Genomic DNA, 18,993 nt, shown 5'->3' on the forward strand with positions numbered 1-18,993 from the left:
CTGAAAGCTGCTGTTTGTCAGCTGGAGCCATCCAGTGGTGCTTCAGGAAATCTGAACCCAGACCAGCGGCAGTCCTTCAAAAATGTTAAATAGAAAAGAATCTGACTCTTCTTTTATAGCTTTTGTTTCATTTTCATTTAATACTTGAAAACTATGCATACATCTCTCCTTTATACTACAATTTCTCTCAATTGTAATTTTTGTCTTCTATAATTTTTTTATCTTCTTGTCATATATTAGTTTCAATATCCTGCTGATGGAGCAGTGGTCTGCTGATGCGACCTGCTAAACACCCCTGGTTCTCTCACGCCGTCACGCTTCACTCCCACGACAAGGCATCGCTAGAAAAACAAGAAATACTATTTTCAAAATGCGGTATTTTGGGTGTGGCTGTGTTTCACTGGCGAGAACAGGTTTTGAATCCCAAATTGAAGGTCACTGAAGGTCAAACACGTGTGGCTGTAAACGGGTGAATGTGACCGTTCATACAGAATGTTTTCATCATCTCGGTAAAGTCAAAGCCTTTTAAACTCTTGGAGTTGTGATGACTTTTCTGTTTTTAATACCAAGATCTGCTCGTTACAGTGTTGAAAAGCTGTAAAATTAAACTCAATAAAAGGACTGAGTTCAGCTGAGAATTATTATTTTCCATATTACACTTCCATAATGTCAAAGTATGTTACCTCTGCTTGTGAGTCATACAACACATGAACGGTTTTATGCTCTTTAAGACTGCAATAGGTCAACAGACATCATTAAACTGGTGTTTTAAATAGGAAAAACATTTTTAAAACGGAAAAGCTTTAAAAAAAAAAAAAACATTTCAAACATAGAAATAGTAAATCCAAATATATATCCACTTTTTGATTATAATAAATAATTAAATCATACTTTATGAAAATAAAGTCTTACAAAATCTATGATATGTTTAATTATATGATTAATGTGCCTGAAGAGGAGTAAGAAGCAGTAAACTTATCCAAGTTTATCGCTTTCCAATAATCAATTGTTATATTTTATAATTATCTTTCTGTATCAGAAATAGTTAGTATTATATATGCAAATAGAGCAATAACAATGTCATATAACTCCTGCGTTCAGACACGCGGTCCTTGAGGTAATCGGTCTCCATGGAAACGCCCCTCGTACGGAAGCCCGTTTGGATAACAGGAGGCGAAACGCGAAGGAAGTTTGCTTTCTGCGGCGGCCGGACGGGGACTGACGTGGAGGACAAACTTCCAGGCGACATTAGAGAAGGTTGGAGGCCGACAGCCGCGCCTCCGCAGCGGGTCCCCCCCCAGAAGGTCCCCCCCCCCCCAGAAGCCCCCCCAGCAGGACACCATGAGCCTGGACAAGGCCGAGCTGTGCGACTCGCTGCTCACCTGGGTGAGTTGGCTTCCCGCCGCCAGGCTAACGGCTAACGGGCTAACAGGTGTTCGCCAGCTGTTCGCCAGCTGTTCACAGGAAGCGCAGCTTTTTATTTGTTCAAACTCGACGGTCGATAAACGCTCAGTTACTTTCGTGAGCAGCCGAAGACTGGGAGGTTGTGTCGCGGTTGAGCTACCTGGTTAGCAAGACGAGCTAACTAGCTGGTAAACAGAAGTTTGGTCCAGACTGACCGTCAGTGACTCTGAATGACGCGACTGACCGTCAGTGACCAAGGCCAGTGGCCAGTAAACCAGGCGGAGGAGTAAGAAGTGATGGAAAGTAACGACTTAAAGTAAAGTAACGACTTAAAGTAAAGTAACGACTTTGTCCTACAGAGGAAAATCCACCTGTTGCTTCACTGTAGAACCAGGTTTAACTGTAGAACCAGGTTTAACTGTAGTACCAGTATTTAACTGTAGTACCAGGTTTATCTGTAATACCATTATTTAACTGTAGTACCATTATTTAACTGTAATACCAGGTTTATCTGTAGTACCAGTATTTAACTGTAGTACCAGGTTTATCTGTAGTACCAATATTTAACTGTAGTACCAGGGTTAACTGTAGTACCAGTATTTAACTGTAGTACCAGGTTTAACTGTAGTACCAATATTTAACTGTAATACCAGGTTTTACTGTAGTACCAGTATTTAACTGTAATACCAGTATTTAACTGTAGTACCAGTATTTAACTGTAGTACCAGGGTTAACTGTAGTACCAGTATTTATCTGTAGTACCAGTATTTAACTGTAGTACCAGGTTTAACTGTAGTACCAATATTTAACTGTAATACCAGGTTTTACTGTAGTACCAGTATTTAACTGTAGTACCAGTATTTAACTGTAGTACCAGGGTTAACTGTAGTACCAGTATTTATCTGTAGTACCAGTATTTAACTGTAGTACCAGGTTTAACTGTAGTACCAATATTTAACTGTAATACCAGGTTTTACTGTAGTACCAGTATTTAACTGTAGTACCAGGGTTAACTGTAGTACCAATATTTAACTGTAATACCAGGTTTATCTGTAATACCAGTATTTATCTGTAGTACCAGTATTTAACTGTAGTACCAGGTTTAACTGTAGTACCAATATTTAACTGTAATACCAGGTTTTACTGTAGTACCAGTATTTAACTGTAGTACCAGGGTTAACTGTAGTACCAGTATTTAACTGTAGTACCAGTATTTAACTGTAGTACCAGGTTTAACTGTAGTACCAGGGTTAACTGTAGTACCAGGTTTAACTGTAGTACCAGGTTTAACTTTAAATCAGAGCTGCCAGACAGGAAGTTGAGGTTGAGTTGTATGTGGTGTAAATAAAGTTTAGTTGAGTTCCAGGAGGGTGAAAGAGAGCAGCTGGATGATTCCAGAGCAGAGAAACCACTGAACTAACGACCTGCAAACTAGAGAAACCACTAAACTAACGACCTGCAAACTAGAGAAACCACTGAACTAACGACCTGCAAACTAGAGAAACCACTAAACTAACGACCTGCAAACTAGAGAAACCACTAAACTAACGACCTGCAAACTAGAGAAACCACTGAACTAACGACCTGCAAACTAGAGAAACCACTGAACTAACGACCTGCAAACTAGAGAAACCACTGAACTAACGACCTGCAAACTAGAGAAACCACTGAACTAACGACCTGCAAACTAGAGAAACCACTAAACTAACGACCTGCAAACTAGAGAAACCACTGAACTAACGACCTGCAAACTAGAGAAACCACTGAACTAACGACCTGCAAACTAGAGAAACGACATATATATATACATATGTATATATGTGTATATATATATATACATATGTATGTGTATATATATATACATGTGTGTATATATATATATATATATATATATACATTTGTTGCCATGTTTGTCTCCACGTTTGTCTCCATGTTTGTCATGTTTGTCTCCACGTTTGTCTCCACGTTTGTCTCCATGTTTGTCATGTTTGTCTCCACGTTTGTCTCCACGTTTGTCTCCATGTTTGTCATGTTTGTCTCCATGTTTGTCATGTTTGTCTCCACGTTTGTCTCCACGTTTGTCATGTTTGAAGCCATGTTTGTCTCCACGTTTGTCTCCACGTTTGTCATGTTTGTCTCCATGTTTGTCTCCATGTTTGACGCCACGTTTGTCTCCACGTTTGTCTCCACGTTTGTCATGTTTGAAGCCATGTTTGTCTCCACGTTTGTCTCCACGTTTGTCATGTTTGTCATGTTTGTCTCCATGTTTGTCATGTTTGTCTCCATGTTTGTCTCCATGTTTGTCTCCATGTTTGTCTCCATGTTTGTCTCCATGTTTGTCATGTTTGTCTCCATGTTTGTCTCCATGTTTGTCATGTTTGTCTCCATGTTTGTCTCCACGTTTGACGCCACGTTTGACGCCACGTTTGTCTCCACGTTTGTCTCCACGTTTGTCTCCATGTTTGTCTCCACGTTTGTCTCCACGTTTGTCTCCACGTTTGTCTCCATGTTTGTCTCCACGTTTGTCTCCATGTTTGTCTCCATGTTTGTCTCCATGTTTGTCTCCATGTTTGTCATGTTTGTCATGTTTGTCTCCATGTTTGTCATGTTTGCCACCATGCTTGTTGCCTTGCTTGTTGCCTTGCTTGTTGCCTTGCTTGTTGCCATGGCGCCCTGCTGCCTGCAGTGACGTGTCGGTGTTCCCCCTCAGCTGCAGACGTTCCAGGCGCCGTCCTGCAGCAGCAAACAGGACCTGACCAGCGGCGTGGCCGTCGCTCACGTCCTGCACAGAATGTGAGCTTCGTCTCTGTTCGTCCCCTGGAGGATTCATTCAACTCTTTAGTTTCTGTGTTTGAACCAGTCAATGTGTATGTGAGGCTATTTTCTGGATTTGGGGATTTTTCTTTTACTGTTTATATTTGAAGAAAACCACTTTGATTCCAATGAGCTTGAGTTCCTGACAAACGTTTTGAAGTCAAACTCTAATCTGTCGGTCCTTTATGAGGCCTTCCATGGTTCCTCTCATGCAATGCAGCTTTAATGAACGTTGTTTTGCCTGAATGTCAGCGAGCAGAGAGCAAAGTCCGGGGCCTCCGGGGACTCCGGGGCCTCCGGGGCCTCCAGGGACTCCTTATCTGCAGGGTTTGGTTTGTTGTCATTAACAGAGACCCTTCCTGGTTCAACCAGACGTGGCTGAGCAGGATCAAGGAGGAGAGCCAGGCCAACTGGCGCCTCAAGGTAAGTTGTGACCCAGCAGGACATGACAGAGCTGTCCCACAATGTCCCACAATGTCCCACGACATCCCACAATGTCCCACAATGTCCCACGACGTCCCACAGTGACCAAGACGTCCTTGATTCCTCTAGACGGAGCATCAAGGTCGTCGCTCTGAAGGCGTTTCTCTCTTGCAGGTCAGCAACTTGAAGAAGATTCTGAAGAGCATGCTGGAGTATTACCACGACGTAAGACTTGCTTCTCTCTTTCACCTCCACGTTCAGAGCTTTGGGACGTCTTGGAGAATCAATACTGAATCAAGTAGAAGTCCTTTACGGCCGGGGCTTGGTTTTAAAAAGGAGCGTGTGGACAGTGGAGACGTTAAAACTCCATGAAGGAGTCTCTCTTGAGGACTCCACAGTTCTTCTAGCCAGAGACACATTTCCACTAGTGCTGCATCTCACCTGCTTTCATGTTGCTGGCATCGAGGTTAAATGACCCCCCCCCCAGGTCCTGGGTCACCAGGTGAGTGAGGAGCACCTGCCCGATGTGAACCTGATCGGGGAGCTGGGGGACGAGGTCCAGCTGGGGAAGCTGGTCCAGCTGGTGCTGGGCTGCGCCGTCAGCTGTGAGAAGAAACAAGGTGGGACAAAGTGTGGGTTGGACCGGGAGTCGAACCGTGAGACTCCTCCGGGGTTACAGGCCTCGTCTTCCTTGTCCTGTCCCTCACAGAGCAGATCCAGCAGATCATGACCCTGGAGGAGTCTGTGCAGCACGTCGTGATGACGGCCATCCAGGAGGTGAGAGATCCTCCACCCTCACAGGACTCTGTCCTGGACCTCGGCCCACAAGCCGTGGTCCACAACTCTGTCCTGGACCTCGGCCCACAAGCCGTGGTCCACAACTCTGTCCTGGACCTCGGCCCACAAGCCGTGGTCCACAACTCTGTCCTGGACCTCGGCCCACAAGCCGTGGTCCACAACTCTGTCCTGGACCTCGGCCCACAAGCCGTGGTCCACAACTCTGTCCTGGACCTCGGCCCACAAGCCGTGGTCCACAACTCTGTCCTGGACCACGGCCCACAAGCCGTGGTCCACAACTCTGTCCTGGACCTCGGCCCACAAGCCGTGGTCCACAACTCTGTCCTGGACCTCGGCCCACAAGCTGTGGTCCACAACTCTGTCCTGGACCACGGCCCACAAGCTGTGGTCCAGAACGTGGTTGAGCCTTGTACTGGACCAGAAGGATCAGCAGGGAGGACCAGCGTTGGACCAGCGGAGGGAGAGGACCAACCCTGTCTGGTGTTTCATTCTGAGGCTTTCTTGACTTTCTTGTAGCTTCTATCCAAGGAGCCTCCGTCTGAACCAGGAAGTCCAGACACCTACGGAGACTTTGACTACCAGGTGAGCCTCGTTCCTCCACCTGCTCCTGCAGAGCCTGGTCCACACCACCTGGTCCACACCACCTGGTCCACACCACCCGACGCTCCTCTCTCTGCCTTACAGTCCAGGAAGTATTACTTTCTGAGTGAGGAGGCCGACGAGAAGGACAACCTGAGCCAGCGCTGCCGAGACCTTCAGCACCAGGTGGGTTGACAAGACCAGCTTTCACCAGCTCTGGTACTGGGACACCGGGACTCTGGTACTGGGACACCGGGCCTCTGGTACTGGAGCACCGGGGACCTCTGGTACTGGGACACCGGGCCTCTGGTACTGGAGCACCGGGCCTCTGGTACTGGAGCACCGGGCCTCTGGTACTGGAGCACCGGGCCTCTGGTACTGGGACACCAGGACTCTGGTACTGGGACACCGGGCCTCTGGTACTGGGACACCAGGACGTGAACAGGGACGGTCTGAAAGGTCAACATAGATTCAGCACGTTGAGGTTGAAGCCAGGGGGCAAACAGAAGAACCACAACCAGCCGACGGGGGTTTTGGGCTCCAACCGCCGAGCAAATCCTCTAAAAGGTATTTGGTAGGAGTAGCGGAGGCAGTACTGACTCTGACACTGACTCTGACACTGACTCTGACTCTGACGCTGACTCTGACGCTGACTCTGACTCTGACTCTGACTCTGACACTGACTCTGACTCTGACTCTGACTCTGACTCTGACTCTGACTCTGACGGGTCTGTGGTGCTCTTCATTAGAAGTGAGAGTGTTGGGATGGTGGTAGTTGTTGCATCACGTCACTGGTGGAAGGCGTTTCTCCCCGTCGGCACAATGACTGTGTGTTTTCATGAAGCAGCAGCGTCAGCAGTCTGGAGAACAGAAGTCCTCTTCCTTGTGTGGGAACAAAACGCCTCACCTGGTTACTAGGTGGTGGTTTTACCTCTCGAAAGCAGTCATTTAATATGTGAAACTGACTTGTTGACTTTGTCATCAAGTGTTTTTGATCTTTTAAAGTGGTGTTGATGTGAGACGAGCTCCACTGACATGTAGTCCAGTACAGTCAGAGTATTGTTCCCCCCCCCCCCCGTCCCCCCCCCCCCCATGCCTGGAGCACCTTGTTGTGGGGCTTTTATTGACTCGGTTTGTGTTCCTTGTTTTCCACCAGTGAAGGTTCATTTAGCTCCGTCCTCTTTTTGATCTTCTTTCCTTGAAATCTCCAGTCAGTCGGTCGTTACATCATGTTAGATATGGAGCAGCAGCCCCCGTTCATGGTGATGTGGAAGCTGCCTGGGGGGGTCACACTGGGGGGGGGGGGGGGGGGGGACTAACCAGAGCACGTGAAAGGAGGACAGTGTTTCAGCTCGTCTCTTTAACTCTGGACGTCTCTGAGGACGTTTCCTCTCTTCTGCTCCTTTTCCTCCACAACCTGCCTTCAGCCCGTCTTTCTTTCTCTCCCCATGTTGTTGTTGTTGTTGTGTGTAGCTGTCGGTGGCTCTGGAGGAGAAGTCGTCCCTCCAGACGGAGACGCGCTCCCTGAAGGACAAGCTGAGCCGCAGCGACTCCCTGGACGCCGCCGCCATCACCGGCAAGAAGCTGCTGCTGCTGCAGACTCAGCTGGAGCAGCTCCAGGAGGAGAACTACAGGTACAAGTAATCTGATTACATCCTAGAGAGAACCGTCCAGCTCGTCTCCTCCGAGTCGGCAGTTTCCTCCGTGTCTAAACCCGCCCCCGTCCCCGTCCCCGTCCCCGTCCCCGTCCTCGTCCCCGTCCCCGTCCCCCCAGGCTGGAGAGCAGCAGGGACGACCTGCGTCTCCGTGAGGAGGTGCTGCAGGAGGAGCTGGTCCACCTGCAGCTGAGGGCCGAGGAGCTGACCTGCCTGGCCCAGGAGGCGCAGACCCTCAAGGACGAGATGGACATCCTCAGGTGAGGCCTGGACCAGGACCCCCCACCCCCCCACTGGGCGGGAGGCGGAGCTAGAGAATGAAGCCTTTTATACAGGAGTCACATGAACACATGAGGGTTTCTCTTCTGGAGCTGAACAGTTTAGTTTTATTTTGTAATAATGCACTTCATTGATGATTTACCAGTAGGCAGAGATAGTTTCCCCTCTGGGGGGGGGGGGGGGGGGGGCTCAGTGAGGAGGAGGAGCAGCAGCAGCTCGAGGAGGAGGAGTAAAGAGGAGCTCAGTGAGGAGGAGGAGGAGGAGGAGGAGGAGGAGGAGGAGGAGCTCAGTGAGGAGGAGGAGGAGGAGGAGGAGCTCAGCAGTCTAATAAAACCAGATAATCCTGTGAAAATCAACTGAATCGTTGACGCCTGTTGATCAACAATCTTTGTACCGAGACATTAAGTATACATATAAATATACACTATTGTGTACAACGGTATTCCTTAATATATTATTATTGCTATTTTGAAAACCTGGTGAAATCTCTATTATAGCAGATAGAAATGATAAGTTTCAAGACGATTTTGAAGCATTTTCTTCATTTCTTCTTATTTTTTGGACGAGACTGAGGTGTTGAGCTGCTCCTCCTGGTTTTCTGTCTCGTTTGAAATAAATATTTCTGATGACTTGTTTTCATTACAAGTTCTGGTTTCACACATGTCAACATGTATTTCCTCATATGATCACATAGCAGCTCTTAAATCCTTGTCTGGAGTCAAATAACGGCGGCGGCGTAGTGTTTTGTATTTCCAACAGTGGGAGAACCTCAATCAGGCTCTTTGTTTCATTGTTCTCATGCTGAAGGCTGTTTGTGATTCACTGTGATGTTGAGAGTGGAACCGCTGGGCTCTGACGGCCCCCGGGGGCCACATCCTCGTCTCTTCACCTGTGAAACATGAACTAACTCTAAACTTAGACACTCGCCTCCTCTAATAGAAGTTAGTGGGCCGAAACCTGTGGTGACGGGAAACGCTGGGCGTCTGAGAGAGAAACTAACTGCTGCTGCTCTTTCTGACGGTTTGTTGACGGAATTAAAAAAAAATGTAGAATCTCACCAGGCTTTTCTTTTTTAGGCAATAGTTCTATTATCTGACACAAGCTGCCCACACACACACACACACACACACACACACACACACACACGTCCCTTCAGCTGCTCTCCCTGACATCTGTGTTGATAATATGAATTTCATGCATCGACACCGACTTGCGTCAGAGTTGTTCAGTTCTCACTAGTTAAGTACATATCCACACGGGGGGGGGGTGTGTGTGTGTGTGTGTGTGTGTGTGTGTGTGTGTGTGTGTGTGTGTGTGTGTGTGTGTGTGTGCGTCTATAAAAACCTGGTATTCCTGTGCTGCTACTCGCCGCCTCCCACTCGCCCCCCCCCAGGCACTCGTCGGACCGGGTGAACCAGCTGGAGGCGCTGGTGGAGTCGTACCAGAGGAAGCTGGAGGACCTGGGCGACCTGCGCCGGCAGGTGCGCCTCCTGGAGGAGCGCAACACCGTGTACATGCAGCGCACCTGCGAGCTGGAGGAGGAGCTGCGGCGGGCCAACGCCGCCCGCAGTCAGCTGGACACCTACAAGAGACAGGCAAGGGGGGGGGCTCCTGCTCCTGCTCCTGCTCCTGCTCCTGGTCCTGCTCCTGCTCCTGCTCTCTGACTCCCTGCTCTCTGACTCCCTGACGCCCTGCTCTCTGACTCCCTGCCTCCCTGCTCTCTGACTCCCTGACCCCCTGCTCTCTGACTCTGTGACTCCCTGACGCCCTGCTCTCTGACTCCCTGACGCCCTGCTCTCTGACTCCCTGACGCCCTGCTCTCTGACTCCCTGACCCCCTGCTCTCTGACTCTGTGACGCCCTGCTCTCTGACTCCCTGCCTCCCTGCTCTCTGACTCCCTGACCCCCTGCTCTCTGACTCTGTGACTCCCTGACGCCCTGCTCTCTGACTCCCTGCCTCCCTGCTCTCTGACTCCCTGACCCCCTGCTCTCTGACTCTGTGACTCCCTGACGCCCTGCTCTCTGACTCCCTGACGCCCTGCTCTCTGACTCCCTGCCTCCCTGCTCTGTGACTCCCTGACCCCCTGCTCTCTGACTCTGTGACTCCCTGACGCCCTGCTGTGTGCCTTGCAGGCTCAGGAGCTTCACGCCAGCCGCTCTGCTCTCTGACTCCCTGACGCCCTGCTCTGTGACTCCCTGACGCCCTACTCTGTGCCTTGCAGGCTCAGGAGCTTCACGCCAGCCGCTCTGCTCTCTGACTCCCTGACGCCCTGCTCTGTGACTCCCTGACGCCCTACTCTGTGCCTTGCAGGCTCAGGAGCTTCACGCCAGCCGCTCTGCCGAGGCCATGAAGGCTGAGAAGTGGCAGTTTGAGTACAAGAACCTGCAGGACAAGTACGACGCGCTGCTGAAGGAGAAAGAAGTGAGTCGTGACCTTGGTCAAAGATGTTCTCCCCCCATGTCGCCATGACGACGAGCTCCCCAGTCCTCCCAGTCCCTGGTCACAATGTTCAGGCTGAGGGTGCAGGAAGTGGAGTGCTGCTGGTCGCCTGCAGCAGGACGGTCCTCTTCCTCTGCAGACGCCCACACCTCCTGCTGATTCTCACCTCCTGCTGATTCTCACCTCCTGCTGATTCTCACCTCCTGCAACGTGACGAGTGGTGAATATCTGCTGGGCGGCAGGAGGAAACGCATAATGTTCCCATGTGAAGTGTGCATTTACATTTCCCCTGCGTGGGGCTGGACAGGAAAGCCCTCGACACTCACGTGGGTTTGATTCTGCTCATTAAGCTCTTCGCTCCGATATAGAATGACTGTATATCACATATGTGCGGCACGGTGGGGTTAATGTAAACAACGTAAGGAGATGTTTGTTTAAGCGTACGGTTGTCATTACGAGGCTCGCCCGCTGGCGACGGCGTTGCGTAAGAGCCTCGTGTTTCTCCGCCGGCAATTTGTTGCATTGGTACAAAATTAGCGGAGCACTTGTGAACGAATTGACTTTAATCTGGGACTCGTATTCATGCTCACTGGAAAGAAGAAGTTCTGGGACTTTCATCAACACCATCTTCCCAGAATGTTCCGTGCTGCATGGCGATGAGCTCGTTAGCTTGGTGGAGCTGCATCGTCCCTCCACCTCTGGGCTCATGTCTCCACCCTTCGTCTGCATTTCCTGCAGCTCAACTGGATACAAAGCTGGTGGTTGATGATTCTGACTTTAGAAAGCCGGACTGTTTCTCCTGGTAAAGATTAGGGATGTGGAGCCGACGGAAGCTTCCATGTCTCAAGTCTTCACTCAGGTAGAAGCAAACAGCTGAAATATTCTGTCAGACACGTTTCAATTGAGGAGCCACCAAAAAGTCCAACTTCATGTGGAGTGCCGGGCTGGTGGAGTCTGAACTGGAGAGGTTTGGTTGTTTGGTCCACAGTCATCAGATCAGATCAGATCAGATCAGATCAGAAAAGCCTTTATTGATCACAAAGGAGAAATGTACTTGTTCCATTCTGCTCTTAAGGACTCAAGAGTAGGAAAGACAAGAAATGTGCAAAGAATAGAGGAATCTTATATACAATGACTGTCAAGAACTCTAAGGGCCAAAAGTATTTACAGTAGAAAGTAATAATAAGTAAATCAAATAAAATAGGACTAAAATAAAAATAAGATGAAAACACAGACAAGTATAAGTTCTAAGGGGAGCAAAGTATACAGTAAGATGAAATACAAGGAAATTAAACTATGATGGGGGGGGGGGGGGGGGGGGGCAAAGTGTAGAATCAAGTACAATAAACATACTATAGTAAAAAATACTACCAGTGTTGGCAGAGCAGTGATGAAAATATCTAATGTGTCGACACCAAACCAGGAGAATTGACTGGAATCAATGTAGTGAAATCAACCTTCTGCTGCAAAATACAGGGAAACGTCCAGAAAACGTCTCCAACTGATGCATTCTGGGAGTTTTAATGTATTTTGTTAAAAGACATTTTCACCATTTCTGTGTTTTTTTGCTGCCCTGCTTTGAACGCTGCCGTGGGTCTGCATGCAGCCCAGAATGTCCTGGCTTCCCGTGGCGCCGCCTTCACCACCAACAAGCCTTTGATCTAATAACACCAAAGGCTCTGATCAAACTGTCTTCCTGTCCAGCGCCTGATGTCGGAGAGAGACACGCTGCGGGAAACCAACGACGAGCTGCGCTGCGCTCAGGTGCAGCAGCGGTGCCTCAGCGGAGCAGGTGAGCCGCTGCCGCCCTGCAGCTCCTCCCACCCTCTTTATGCAGGAACTAGCCGTTTTCCAGGTGGAGCAGGGTGGAGGCCGCTCTGTGAGCACCACTCTTCCTAAATCTCTATTCATGGAACGGATGAACGGAGGTCTTGGCTGGTCGTCGTCGTCACGGAGAGGATTATCTGTACAAACTTCAAATGGGAGGAAAATAACTGCTTTATGGATACACATGGATTCTTTATGAAGCCCAAGAGAAATTCAAGTTTTTACTGCATCTGTGTCCCAGCAGCTGCTAACAGTGAAGTCCTGTCCAGTAAAACATGAAATCCTATTAATACGACCTCAGTTCACACCTGTAGACCAGGAAATGACTAAATATCTGTTGTAGAACTGTTTTCCTGGATAGTAGTTCACTCATACGTACAAATCTTCGGATTGTTTTTCTGATGTTCTAGATCTAGTTTCTAGGGTGGAATCCTGAATTGGTCTGATGTCGTCGTGTAGGTTTTGCTAAAGATCTGATTCATTGGCTCCTTATTGAGTTTAGTTTTGGTGAAACTGTGACTTGTGACGACGCCAGTGGAAAGACGGAGAATCCCAAAATGTCAAGTTTTCATTTCTCCTCTAAAAAAAAAAACCCAAATAGCTTCGACAGTCAGCGAAGTGTCCAGCTGACGCTCGGCTCTCCTCGCCTCGTCTCCACAGGGGGTCTCTGTGACGACGGCGCCGCAGTGGGGAACCTCGCCGCGGAGATCCTGCCCACGGAGCTGAAGTACGTCTATTATTGTCCCTCCTGTCGTTTGCGTGTTAATGTTCACGTGACGCTCCGAGCGTGACCGCTTCACTGCCGCGCCGTCGCTGGAGCTCAGCCTCCGGAGGCGCCGGCGTCGTGGACGTCGGCTGTGCGGCCGGCGCGTGGCGGCGCTGCAGGTCTGGCCCGGGCGCAGCTGCACCCCGCTGCAGCTACGCCCGCCGCAGGCCTCCGTCTCCAGCCTCCGGCTGACCTGCCTCCCGTCCCCCAGGGAGACGGTGGTGCGTCTGCAGAGCGAGAACAAGATGCTGTGTGTCCAGGAGGAGGCGTACCGGCAGGAGCTGCTGGAGGCCGGAGCACAGCTGGAGGAGGCGCAGCGCAGCAACTACACCCTGGAGGCCCAGAACAGGTGACGGAGGAGTGGGGGGGTGGGTGTGTGTCTGTCTGTCTGTGTGTCTGTCTGTCTGTCTGTCTGTCTGTCTGTCTGTCTGTCTGTCTGTCTGTCTGTCTGTGTGTCTGTCTGTGTGTCTGTGTCTGTGTCTGTGTCTGTCTGTCTGTCTGTCTGTCTGTCTGTCTGTGTGTGTGTGTGTGTGTGTGTGTGTGTGTGTGTGTGTGTGTGTGTGTGTGTGTGTGTGTGTGTGTGTGTGTGTGTGTGTGTGTGTGTGTGTGTGTGTGTGTGTGTGTGTGTGTGTGTGTGTGTGTGTGTGTGTGTGTGTGTGTGTGTGTGTGTGTGTGTGTGTGTGTGTGTGTGTGTGTGTGTGTGTGTGTGTGGACATCCAGCAAACCAGTGGAAACTGAATCAATACCAGTTCTAGTATAAAGTTAACCCAGTGAACTAGTTCAGTAGAGATCATCCATCTGAGCAGAACAACAACAACTAACCAGTTAAAGTAAACAATCTTTACTGAAGCTCCACTGGGAGCAACCAGAGCGTCTTGCTCAAGGGCAGCATGGACAGGGTGAGCTGGGCGATGGAACCCCTGAGCCCTGTCTCAGTCCTCAGCTGGTGGACAACATGGCGTCCCAGATGTCCTCGGCTGGTGGACAACATGGCGTCCCAGATGTCCTCGGCTGGTGGACAACATGGCGTCCCAGATGTCCTCGGCTGGTGGACAACATGGCGTCCCAGATGTCCTCGGCTGGTGGACAACATGGCGTCCCAGATGTCCTCTGCTTCGGTCCAGCTTCTCCGTCAGGAATCCGTCTCTCACCTTCGTCTCCTCTGCTCTTCATGAAGCGCTCAGACGTTTTGTTTGACTTGAAGGTCCTGGAAGGGGGTGTCCTCGTGTCCTCAGCGTCTCTCTAACTTGTCCTCAGGCTGAACCAGCAGCAGATGGAGGAGCTGCGCCGTCAGATGGAGGAGCTGCAGAAGACTCTGCAGGAGCAGGACAGCAGGAACGAGGACGTGAGTGGACAAACCTGTCCTCCTCCTCTGCACGCTTTGTCTTCCTGCTCGGGATTACTGGTTTTCCAGTGAGATGGGGGACCATGGGGAACCATGGGGGTTCATGAGGGTTCATGGGGGTCCATGGGGGACCATGGGGAACCACGGGGGTTCATAGGGGACCATGGGGGTCCTTGGGGGTCAATGAGAAAGGTGTTGCTCAGTGGGTCCAGAGGACAGACTAGACTGTCCTCTGGACCCACTGCTGTGTGGGATCTTTAACCTGTTTGCTGTGGTGAGTCATGCTAACCCCCCCTGTCTCTCTCTCTCTGCCCCCCCCCCCCCCCCCCCCCTGTCTGTCTCCTCCATCCCCCCTGTCTGTCTCCTCCATCCCCCCTGTCTGTCTCCTCCACCCCCCCTGTCTCTCTCCTCCACCCCCCTGTCTCTCTCTCTCTGCCTGCCCCCCCCCGTCTGTCTCCTCCATCCCCCCTGTCTGTCTCCTCCACCCCCCCTGTCTCTCCATCTGTCTCTCTCCGTCCCCCCGTCCCCCTCTCTGTCTCTCTCCGCCTGCCCCCCCGTCTGTCTCTCTCCTCCACCCCCCCTGTCTCTCCGTCTGTCTCTCTCCGTCCCCCTCTCTGTCTCTCTCCGCCTGCCCCCCCCCCGTCTGTCTCTCTCCTCCACCCCCCCTGTCTCTCCGTCTGTCTCTCTCCGTCCCCCCCCGCCCCCCTGTCCCTCTCCCCCGCCCCCCCCGGTCCTCTGCCGTAATCAGGCCATGGTGAGTCCTCGTCCTGATTGACAGCGTGGAGCTTCTGTGTCTCGTCAGTTCAAAGACAAAGTCCCACTTCTGTCCTCACCTTTTCTCTTTCTGTCCTTCAAAGTCGTCCTTGTTGAAGACGAAGCTGGAGGAACATCTGTAAGTCCTGCTCTGACGGAGACATTAGTCCCCCAGGCTGAGCCCCACAGTGACCTGTCCTCTGGTCCTCTGGTCCCCAGGGAGAAGCTCCACCAGGCCCACTCAGACCTGCAGAAGAAGAGGGAGGACATCGACGGCCTGGAGCCCCGAGTGGACGGCAGCAGTACGAGTCCAGGACCCGGACTGTCTTCAGCCTCCGTCCTCATTCGGCATTAATGTCTTCCTTCTGTCTCAGTGGCCAAGAAGATCGACGAGCTGCAGGAGGTCCTGAGGAGGAAGGACGAGGACATGAAGCAGATGGAGGACAGATATAAACGCTACGTGGAGAAGGCCAGGACGGTCAGTCCAGCAGGGACGGTCAGTCCAACAGGGACGGTCAGTCCTACAGGGACGGCCAGGACAGTCAGTCCAACAGGGACGGTCAGTCCAACAGGGACGGCCAGGACGGTCAGTCCAACAGGGACGGCCAGGACGGTCAGTCCAACAGGGACGGCCAGGACGGTCAGTCCAACAGGGACGGTCAGTCCAACAGGGACGGTCAGTCCAGCAGGGACGGTCAGTCCTACAGGGACGGCCAGGACAGTCAGTCCAGCAGGGACGGTCAGTCCAACAGGGACGGTCAGTCCAGCAGGGACGGTCAGTCCAGCAGGGACGGTCAGTCCTACAGGGACGGCCAGGACAGTCAGTCCAGCAGGGACGGTCAGTCCAACAGGGACGGTCAGTCCAGCAGGGACGGCCAGGACGGTCAGTCCAACAGGGACGGCCAGGACAGTCAGTCCAGCAGGGACGGTCAGTCCAACAGGGACAGCCAGGACAGTCAGTCCAGCAGGGACGGCCAGGACGGTCAGTCCAACAGGGACGGCCAGGACAGTCAGTCCAGCAGGGACGGCCAGGACAGTCAGTCCAACAGGGACGGTCAGTCCAACAGGGACAGCCAGGACAGTCAGTCCAACAGGGACAGTCAGTCCTACAGGGACGGCCAGTCCAGAGACTGGAGGTCACCTGCAGGTGAACTGGAGGTGACCTCCAGGTGACCTCCAGGTGAACTAGAGGTCACCTGGAGGTCACCTGGTGGTGAACTAGAGGTCACCTGGAGGTCACCTGGAGGTCACTGGGCGCTCTGCTGAACCAGACTGGAATGTGTGTGCAGGTGATGAAGACTCTGGATCCCAAGCAGCCGGCGGGGGGTTTGAGCCCCGACATTCAAGCTCTGAAGAACCAGCTGACGGAGAGAGAGAGGAAGATCCAGCACCTGGAGGTGGAGAACGTCCTCACCTGCTCCTTCTCCTCCTTTCTCCGTCACTGATACCTTCTTTCACTCAGAACGACTACGAGAAGAACCGAGCTCGACACGACCGGGAGGAGAAGCTCATCATCTCCGCCTGGTACAACATGGTGGGCGCACACACACACACACACACACACACACACACACAGGAACCTGAAGCCCCTCCCCCTCTCCTCAGGGCATGGCGTTGCATCAGAGGGTGTCCAGCGAGCGCCCGGGTCCCTCCACCCAGACCATGTCCTTCCTGGCCCAGCAGAGACTCAACACCAACGCCCGCCGAGGCCTGATGAGGCACCACCCGAGATGAGGCACCACCCCAGATGAGGCACCACCCCAGATGAGGCACCACCCCAGATGAGGCACCACCCTCTATGAGGGCCCGGCGCTGGGTGGAGCTTCACCTCAACCCCTCCAACCCTTAACGCCTTCATTGGTTTTCCTAGCTTGTGCTGCTGCTGCCCCCTGCTGGCCGGTGATGATAGCAAAAGGCCTCCTGGGGCTGGTGGGGAGAGAGAGAGGGAGAGGGAGAGAGAGAGAGAGAGAGAGAGAGGTAGGACTAGACCAGGTGGAGGCCCTGAAGAGGACCCGCCTGTCGGAGCCAGTTTGTCTTTTAATTGTTTTTACTGTTTTGTGTCGAACACTGAGGTAAATGTGACGAGGAGGATCAGTGGCTGCTAAACGCCTAGACGCTCAGCAGGTGGTCCTCTAGCGTGTAGACCGGACCACCACTGAGCCTGTAGCGGTTCAGGGTTAGCTTTCTTTAATCATATGAAGGACCTCGGCAGAGCTGCTCGTGACGGTTTAGTGAAATAACGTCGGTACAAAATACACCAAAGCACTTTGTGTGTCGGAGGAAGAATCCAGAAGCTGTTCAGGTGAAGGTCGAGGAGTTCAGGGTCAAACTGTAGAAGTGATTCTCACCCCCAAACACTGGTCCCCCGTCACTGCACCACCCACTGCACCACCCACTGTAGTCCTGGGCCTTCTGCTACATGAGAACTGGACTCTGTTGATGAGAACTGGACTGTTTGTTGATGAGAACTGGACTGTTTGTTGATGAGAACTGGACTGTTTGTTGATGAGAACTGGACTGTTTGTTGATGAGAACTGGACTGTTTGTTGATGAGAACTGGACTGTTTGTTGATGAGAACTGGACTGTTTGTTGATGAGAACTGGACTGTTTGTTGATGAGAACTGGACTGTTTGTTGATGAGAACTGGACTCTGTTGATGAGAACTGGACTGTTTGTTGATGAGAACTGGACTGTTTGTTGATGAGAACTGGACTGTTTGTTGATGAGAACTGGACTCTGTTGATGAGAACTGGACTGTTTGTTGATGAGAACTGGACTGTTTGTTGATGAGAACTGGACTGTTTGTTGATGAGAACTGGACTGTTTGTTGATGAGAACTGGACTGTTTGTTGATGAGAACTGGACTGTTTGTTGATGAGAACTGGACTGTTTGTTGATGAGAACTGGACTGTTTGTTGATGAGAACTGGACTGTTTGTTGATGAGAACTGGACTGTTTGTTGATGAGAACTGGACTGTTTGTTGATGAGAACTGGACTGTTTGTTGATGAGAACTGGACTGTTGATGAGAACTGGACTCATTGTTGATGAGAACTGGACTGTTGATGAGAACTGGACTGTTTTCACTGAATATTTGATCATATTTTCCGCGGCAGAGAAAAGTAAGGTACTTTAGTTCAACACTACTTCGGCCTTCCGTCACTACTGAGCCCTTCCCTTTCTCGTCCTCCGTCCCGTTTCAGAGCTGCTGCTGATTTTATGTTTGTCCTTTACGTCCCCGTCCCGTCCCCGTCCTCCAGACCGGCGTCCTGCTGCTTCACGGGTTCTTCTTCTTCCTGCTGGACTTTATATTTATGGTGTCATGTTTGCGGTGCGTTTGCAGTTCGGCCTTCCGGCCCGTCGGGTGTCGGGCTCTGTAGGTCGTAGGTCGTAGGACGGGGGAGACGGAGGCAAATCAAACATTTGTAGTCATTTCTTCTACTTTTGCACAACAAATAAATGGGATCTTGAAACAACGGTGTCCATCTTCCATTCCATTCCCTTCATACGGCGCAGTGGGTGGTAGGGTGCAGGTAAAGAAGCCGACTGATGAGCAATAGATGTATAATGGACAGGACCTACACAGGCTTGTAATTCCACTTCCCACCACTAGATGGGGTTGCATGTTAATATTATGCCTGACTGACGGGGAGGGAATGAACATTTTCTCCCCAAATGTGACGTTTCAGAAGAATCAATCTAAAAGAAGGATTCCAGTGATTTTTCTCCCAGAACCAAGTTGTGAGTCGCCGCCAGGGTCTGACTCCCTGACGCCTCCAGTCTCTTCGTGTCTCCTCACTAACTGGTCCTCCAGTCGTCCTCTGGGACAGTTGGACAGACGTCTCTGGCCCAGGGGTGTCACCTTGCTGGTCAGACTGTTGGTCTCTGAACCAGTTTCCACCCGCCATCTT

At 51.4% G+C, this 18,993-nt stretch overlaps 1 protein-coding gene across 5 annotated transcripts; it reads left to right on the plus strand.

Annotated features, from left to right (window-relative positions):
• The first annotated feature begins 1,178 nt into the window (after positions 1-1,178).
• On the plus strand, positions 1,179-17,740 carry hook2 (hook microtubule-tethering protein 2). 5 transcript variants are annotated; one of them, XM_080511408.1, is made up of 23 exons: positions 1,179-1,386; positions 4,115-4,197; positions 4,569-4,641; positions 4,816-4,866; positions 5,129-5,261; positions 5,351-5,418; positions 5,956-6,021; positions 6,124-6,204; positions 7,492-7,652; positions 7,793-7,933; positions 9,346-9,547; positions 10,263-10,373; positions 12,096-12,183; positions 12,879-12,945; positions 13,196-13,333; positions 14,242-14,329; positions 15,187-15,221; positions 15,302-15,384; positions 15,457-15,578; positions 16,372-16,479; positions 16,545-16,616; positions 16,688-16,800; positions 16,835-17,740. In XM_080511408.1, exons 1-23 carry the CDS (start codon positions 1,342-1,344, stop codon positions 16,848-16,850), a joined length of 2,145 nt encoding a protein of 714 aa, XP_080367534.1. In that variant the 5' UTR covers positions 1,179-1,341; the 3' UTR covers positions 16,851-17,740. The 5 variants fall into 5 exon arrangements, 4 of the variants coding, with proteins under 4 accessions (XP_080367534.1, XP_080367533.1, XP_080367535.1 ...); XM_080511407.1 differs by having other exon boundaries at positions 16,688-17,740; XM_080511409.1 differs by having other exon boundaries at positions 15,457-15,560; positions 16,688-17,740.
• Positions 17,741-18,993: the final 1,253 nt, after the last annotated feature.

This window comes from Blennius ocellaris (genome assembly GCF_963422515.1).
Source record: "Blennius ocellaris genome assembly, chromosome: 16".
NCBI classification, from domain to species: Eukaryota; Metazoa; Chordata; class Actinopteri; order Blenniiformes; family Blenniidae; genus Blennius; species Blennius ocellaris.

What these genes read in the sequence shown, in the direction of transcription:
- hook2 (XM_080511407.1), top strand. Translation starts at nt 1,342, where the DNA reads ATGAGCCTGGACAAGGCCGAGCTGTGCGACTCGCTGCTCACCTGG. An exon ending in CTCCAGGAGGAGAACTACAG is followed by an intron (nt 7,653 to 7,792) that starts GTACAAGTAATC and finishes CCGTCCCCCCAG; the next exon opens with GCTGGAGAGCAGCAGGGACG. An exon ending in ATCCTGCCCACGGAGCTGAA is followed by an intron (nt 12,946 to 13,195) that starts GTACGTCTATTA and finishes CCCGTCCCCCAG; the next exon opens with GGAGACGGTGGTGCGTCTGC.